The sequence below is a fragment of the Eucyclogobius newberryi genome, unplaced genomic scaffold (assembly GCF_026437365.1).
Source record: "Eucyclogobius newberryi isolate DKJ021-1_F unplaced genomic scaffold, fEucNew1.0.hap1 SCAF_96, whole genome shotgun sequence".
NCBI classification, from domain to species: Eukaryota; Metazoa; Chordata; class Actinopteri; order Gobiiformes; family Gobiidae; genus Eucyclogobius; species Eucyclogobius newberryi.
This window is the reverse complement of record NW_027316539.1, coordinates 289,638-295,000: the sequence shown is the minus strand read 5'-3', so window position 1 is coordinate 295,000 and position 5,363 is coordinate 289,638. Positions and strand designations below refer to the sequence as shown.

Below are 5,363 nucleotides of genomic sequence, written 5' to 3'. Positions count from 1 at the left end.
CTAAAGCAGGACTAAAGCGGGACTAAAGCAGGACTAAAGCAGGACTAAAGCAGGACTAAAGCAGGTCTAAAGCTGGACTAAAGCGGGACTAAAGCGGGTCTAAAGCGGGACTAAAGCAGGACTAAAGCGGGACTAAAGCTGGACTAAAGCGGGACTAAAGCAGGACTAAAGCAGGACTAAAGCAGGACTAAAGCGGGACTAAAGCAGGACTAAAGCAGGACTAAAGCTGGACTGAAGCGGGACTAAAGCGGGTCTAAAGCGGGACTAAAGCAGGACTAAAGCAGGACTAAAGCAGGACTAAAGCGGGACTGAAGCGGGTCTAAAGCGGGACTAAAGCGGGACTAAAGCAGGACTAAAGCGGGTCTAAAGCGGGACTAAAGCAGGACTAAAGCTGGACTGAAGCAGGACTAAAGCAGGTCTAAAGCAGGACTAAAGCAGGACTAAAGCAGGACTAAAGCAGGACTAAACTAAAGCAGGTCTAAAGCAGGACTAAAGCAGGTCTAAAGCAGGACTAAAGCAGGACTAAAGCTGGACTGAAGCGGGACTAAAGCGGGTCTAAAGCGGGACTAAAGCAGGACTAAAGCAGGACTAAAGCAGGTCTAAAGCAGGTCTAAAGCAGGACTAAAGCAGGTCTAAAGCGGGACTGAAGCGGGTCTAAAGCGGGACTAAAGCGGGACTAAAGCAGGACTAAAGCGGGTCTAAAGCGGGACTAAAGCAGGACTAAAGCAGGACTAAAGCGGGTCTAAAGCGGGACTAAAGCAGGACTAAAGCAGGACTAAAGCAGGTCTAAAGCAGGTCTAAAGCAGGTCTAAAGCAGGACTAAAGCAAGTCTAAAGCAGGTCTAAAGCAGGTCTAAAGCAGGTCTAAAGCAGGACTAAAGCGGGTCTAAAGCGGGACTGAAGCGGGTCTAAAGCGGGACTAAAGCAGGACTAAAGCAGGACTAAAGCAGGTCTAAAGCAGGACTAAAGCGGGTCTAAAGCGGGTCTAAAGCGGGTCTAAAGCGGGACTAAAGCGGGACTAAAGCGGGTCTAAAGCGGGACTAAAGCGGGACTAAAGCGGGTCTAAAGCGGGACTAAAGCGGGACTAAAGCGGGTCTAAAGCGGGACTAAAGCGGGACTAAAGCGGGACTAAAGCGGGTCTAAAGCGGGTCTAAAGCGGGACTAAAGCGGGACTAAAGCGGGTCTAAAGCGGGACTAAACCGGGACTAAAGCGGGACTAAAGCGGATCTAAAGCGGGACTAAAGCGGGACTAAAGCGGGACTAAAGCGGGACTAAAGCGGGACTAAAGCGGGACTAAAGCGGGACTAAAGCGGGTCTAAAGCGGGACTAAAGCGGGACTAAAGCGGGTCTAAAGCGGGACTAAAGCGGGACTAAAGCGGGTCTAAAGCGGGACTAAAGCGGGACTAAAGCGGGACTAAAGCGGGTCTAAAGCGGGTCTAAAGCGGGACTAAAGCGGGACTAAAGCGGGTCTAAAGCGGGACTAAACCGGGACTAAAGCGGGACTAAAGCGGATCTAAAGCGGGACTAAAGCGGGACTAAAGCGGGACTAAAGCGGGACTAAAGCGGGACTAAAGCGGGTCTAAAGCAGGACTAAAGCAGGACTAAAGCAGGACTAAAGCAGGTCTAAAGCAGGACTAAAGCAGGACTAAAGCGGGACTAAAGCGGGTCTAAAGCGGGTCTAAAGCGGGACTAAAGCGGGACTAAAGCGGGTCTAAAGCGGGACTAAAGCGGGACTAAAGCGGGTCCAAAGCGGGACTAAAGCGGGTCTAAAGCGGGACTAAAGCGGGACTAAAGCGGGACTAAAGCGGGTCTAAAGCGGGACTAAAGCGGGTCTAAAGCGGGACTAAAGCGGGACTAAAGCGGGACTAAAGCGGGTCTAAAGCGGGACTAAAGCGGGACTAAAGCGGGTCTAAAGCGGGACTAAAGCGTGTCTAAAGCGGGACTAAACCGGGTCTAAATCGGGACTAAAGCGGGACTAAAGCGGGACTAAAGCGGGACTAAAGCGGGTCTAAAGCGGGACTAAAGCGGGTCTAAATCGGGACTAAAGCGGGACTAAAGCGGGACTAAAGCGGGACTAAAGCGGGTCTAAAGCGGGACTAAAGCGGGTCTAAAGCGGGACTAAAGCGGGACTAAAGCGGGTCTAAAGCGGGACTAAAGCGGGTCTAAAGCAGGACTAAAGCGGGTGTAAAGCGGGACTAAAGCAGGTGTAAAGCGGGACTAAAGCGGGACTAAAGCGGTACTAAAGCGGGACTAAAGCAGGTGTAAAGCGGGTCTAAAGCGGGACTAAAGCAGGACTAAAGAAGGACTAAAGTGGGTCTAAAGCGGGACTAAAGCAGGACTAAAGAAGGACTAAAACACACTAAAGAAGGAACCTGGGACTCTTAAAAACTTAGATCTATTGTTCAACCTCCTTCGCGTATATTAAAAATAGACCATTCAAATACAAACTGCAAAAAGTCTTAAACCGGTGAAAACAAACCTGAACCTGAGAAATAATTCATTTTTATCAACAATTCAGACTAAAAATAATAATATACAACCGTCTTTCTTTAGCTCTGCTCTGTCTGTCACAGGAGTCGAGCCAAGAAAGCCAAGAAAAGGCCGAAACAGGTAATTTAGACAAAACACAGACTCCTGACACAAGCCACACCCCCAGAACGTGCTGGATTGCTTCTTTCCAGACAGGTCCAGACAGGTCCAGACAGGTCCAGACAGGTTCTGCCACATGAGCTCAACACACGTCTTCTTCATGAATCTGATGTAAATCCTCCTGATACTTTCTAATCCTGAGGTCGATCTGAGCGAGTCACAAAAAGTAATTTAGTAATTCCAGTGTGTGTGTGAGGGGCGTGGCTAAAGCTAGTGTGTGTGAGGGGCGTGGCTAAAGCTAGTGCGTGTGAGGTGCGTGGCTAAAGCTAGTGTGTGTGAGGGGCGTGGCTAAAGCTAGTGTGTGTGAGGGGCGTGACTAAAGCTGTTGCTAACCTGCTTTGCTAGCTTTGTGGGTCGGACTCTGCAGTCTCTTATCCAATCATCTACCAGCTGTTACGGACCCCTGAAAGGAAAGGAAGCACCAGGACCGCTCCGCCCTGTACCGTTTCTATAGAAACATGGCCACAGTGGACAGTTGTGAGTGTTTTTTTACAATCCTGATTTATATTCACAGAGAAACGAGCCCACGAGGGCTTTAGAATGTGACCGTCCTGAAACGGTGAAACGGTGGTCCACCTTTCATCAGCCGGCCCCTGGGACAGCCCTCCCGCACAGCACCGGCTCTCGTGAAGGCCTTGTGTCGTTACGTCCACACCAAATCATCAGTGAAGCTTGTGGGCCAGACTATATAAGTTATCTGCAGAAGGTGGCCTGCGGGCCAACTTTGGCCCGCAGGCCACCTTCTGCAGACCCAGGTTGAACAGTGTCGTTTCTGACTTAAAAGTGTTGGTTTCTCTTCTCTTTCTTTCTTTATCACATTTTCTGAAGTGAAACGTTAAACCGAACGTCTTTTTTCTGAACAGGATCAAACCAAGTCTTCATCAGGACCGAACAGGTCCAAACCTGCACACGTGTGAACGCTCAATATAATGTGTGTTTAGTCCTGGTTTAGACCTGGTTTAGATCATGGTTCGGACCTGGTTTAGACCTGGTTTAGATCATGGTTCGGACCTGGTTTAGTCCTGGTTTAGACCTGGTTTAGATCATGGTTCGGACCTGGTTTAGACCTGGTTTAGATCATGGTTCGGACCTGGTTCGGACCTGGTTTAGACCTGGTTTAGATCATGGTTCGGACCTGGTTTAGTCCTGGTTTAGACCTGGTTTAGACCTGGTTTAGACCTGGTTTAGACCTGGTTTAGACCATGGTTCAGACCTGGTTTGGACCTGGTTTAGACCTGGTTTAGACCATGGTTCAGACCTGGTTTAGTCCTGGTTTAGACCTGGTTTAGACCTGGTTTAGACCTGGTTTAGACCTGGTTTAGACCATGGTTCAGACCTGGTTTGGACCTGGTTTAGACCTGGTTTAGACCATGGTTCAGACCTGGTTTGGACCTGGTTTAGACCTGGTTTAGACCATGGTTCAGACCTGGTTTGGACCTGGTTTGGACCTGGTTTAATTTAATTGATTTAATCTAAAAATAGTGTGAAAATGTACAAAAACATTTTCAAACATGTCCAAATAAATTTGAGACTAAAACCAAACTAAATAAAGGCTAAACCAAGACTAACACTGGTCTAAACCATGGTCTAAACCAGGTCTAAACCAGGTCCAAACCAGGACTAAACCAGGACTAAACCAGGACTAACCCGGTGAAAGCTGTACTCACAGAACTGGTCTTTGTAAAGGCAGCTGGAGTCCGTGGAACCCACTTCTCCCATGGTCCTGGTTTAGTCCTGGTTTAGACCTGGTTTAGACCTGGTTTAGACCTGGTCCAGACCCAGTTTAAGCCCTGAAGAGTTTCTCTGAAAAAGGGAAATCAAAAGATCCAAATATAATGTGGAGTTCCTCCAGTTTCCTTTGTTTGGTTTAGAAGCAGAAGTGATAGAAACTCTCTCTCTTTTACCTTAGATAGAGAGAGAGAGAGAGAGAGAGAGAGAGCGAGAGAGAGAGAGCGAGCGAGAGAGAGAGAGAGAGAGAGAGCGAGAGAGAGAGAGAGAGAGAGCGAGAGAGAGAGAGAGAGAGAGCGAGAGAGAGAGAGCGAGAGAGAGAGCGAGAGAGAGCGAGAGAGAGAGAGAGAGAGAGCGAGAGAGAGAGCGAGAGAGAGCGAGAGAGAGAGAGAGAGAGAGCGAGAGAGAGAGAGCGAGAGAGAGAGAGCGAGAGAGAGAGGGAGTAGTATTAGTATTAAATCTTACATCCCTGTTCCTGCTGGACAGAAGCGGAACTGCATTTGGACTGCCACTTTGTATATATATATATATATATATATATATATATATATATATATATATATATATATATACGCACTGTACAGGAAGAGCCAGAGTTGGCTCTACCTCCTGAGGAGACTCAGGTCTTTTGGAGTGACAGGGCCGCTCCTGACAGGGCCACTCCTGACAGGACCACTCCTGACAGGGCCAGTCCTGACAGGACCACTCCTGACAGGGCCGCTCCTGACAGGGCCACTCCTGACAGGACCACTCCTGACAGGGCCACTCCTGACAGGGCCAGTCCTGACAGGACCACTCCTGACAGGGCCGCCCCTGACAGGGCCACTCCTGACAGGGCCGCTCCTGACAGGGCCGCTCCTGAAGACCTTCTCTGACTCTGTGGTGCATCAGCTCCTGTAGGTGGGGTCATCACAGAGGGAGAGGAAGAAGCTGGACAAAGCTCCGTCCTGGGCTGTCCTCTGGACTCGGTGCAGGAGGTGGGGGACA

At 49.4% G+C, this 5,363-nt stretch overlaps 1 protein-coding gene across 1 annotated transcript in view; it reads right to left on the bottom strand.

Annotated features, from left to right (window-relative positions):
* edaradd (EDAR-associated death domain) overlaps positions 1-4,510 on the bottom strand; it is a 16,782-nt gene extending 12,272 nt beyond the window's left edge. Inside the window, exon 1 of the mRNA XM_072439573.1 lies at positions 4,316-4,510. Coding sequence (XP_072295674.1) covers positions 4,316-4,367 — 52 coding nt within the window. The 5' untranslated portion in view covers positions 4,368-4,510. The remainder of the gene's footprint in view (positions 1-4,315) is intronic.
* Positions 4,511-5,363: the final 853 nt, after the last annotated feature.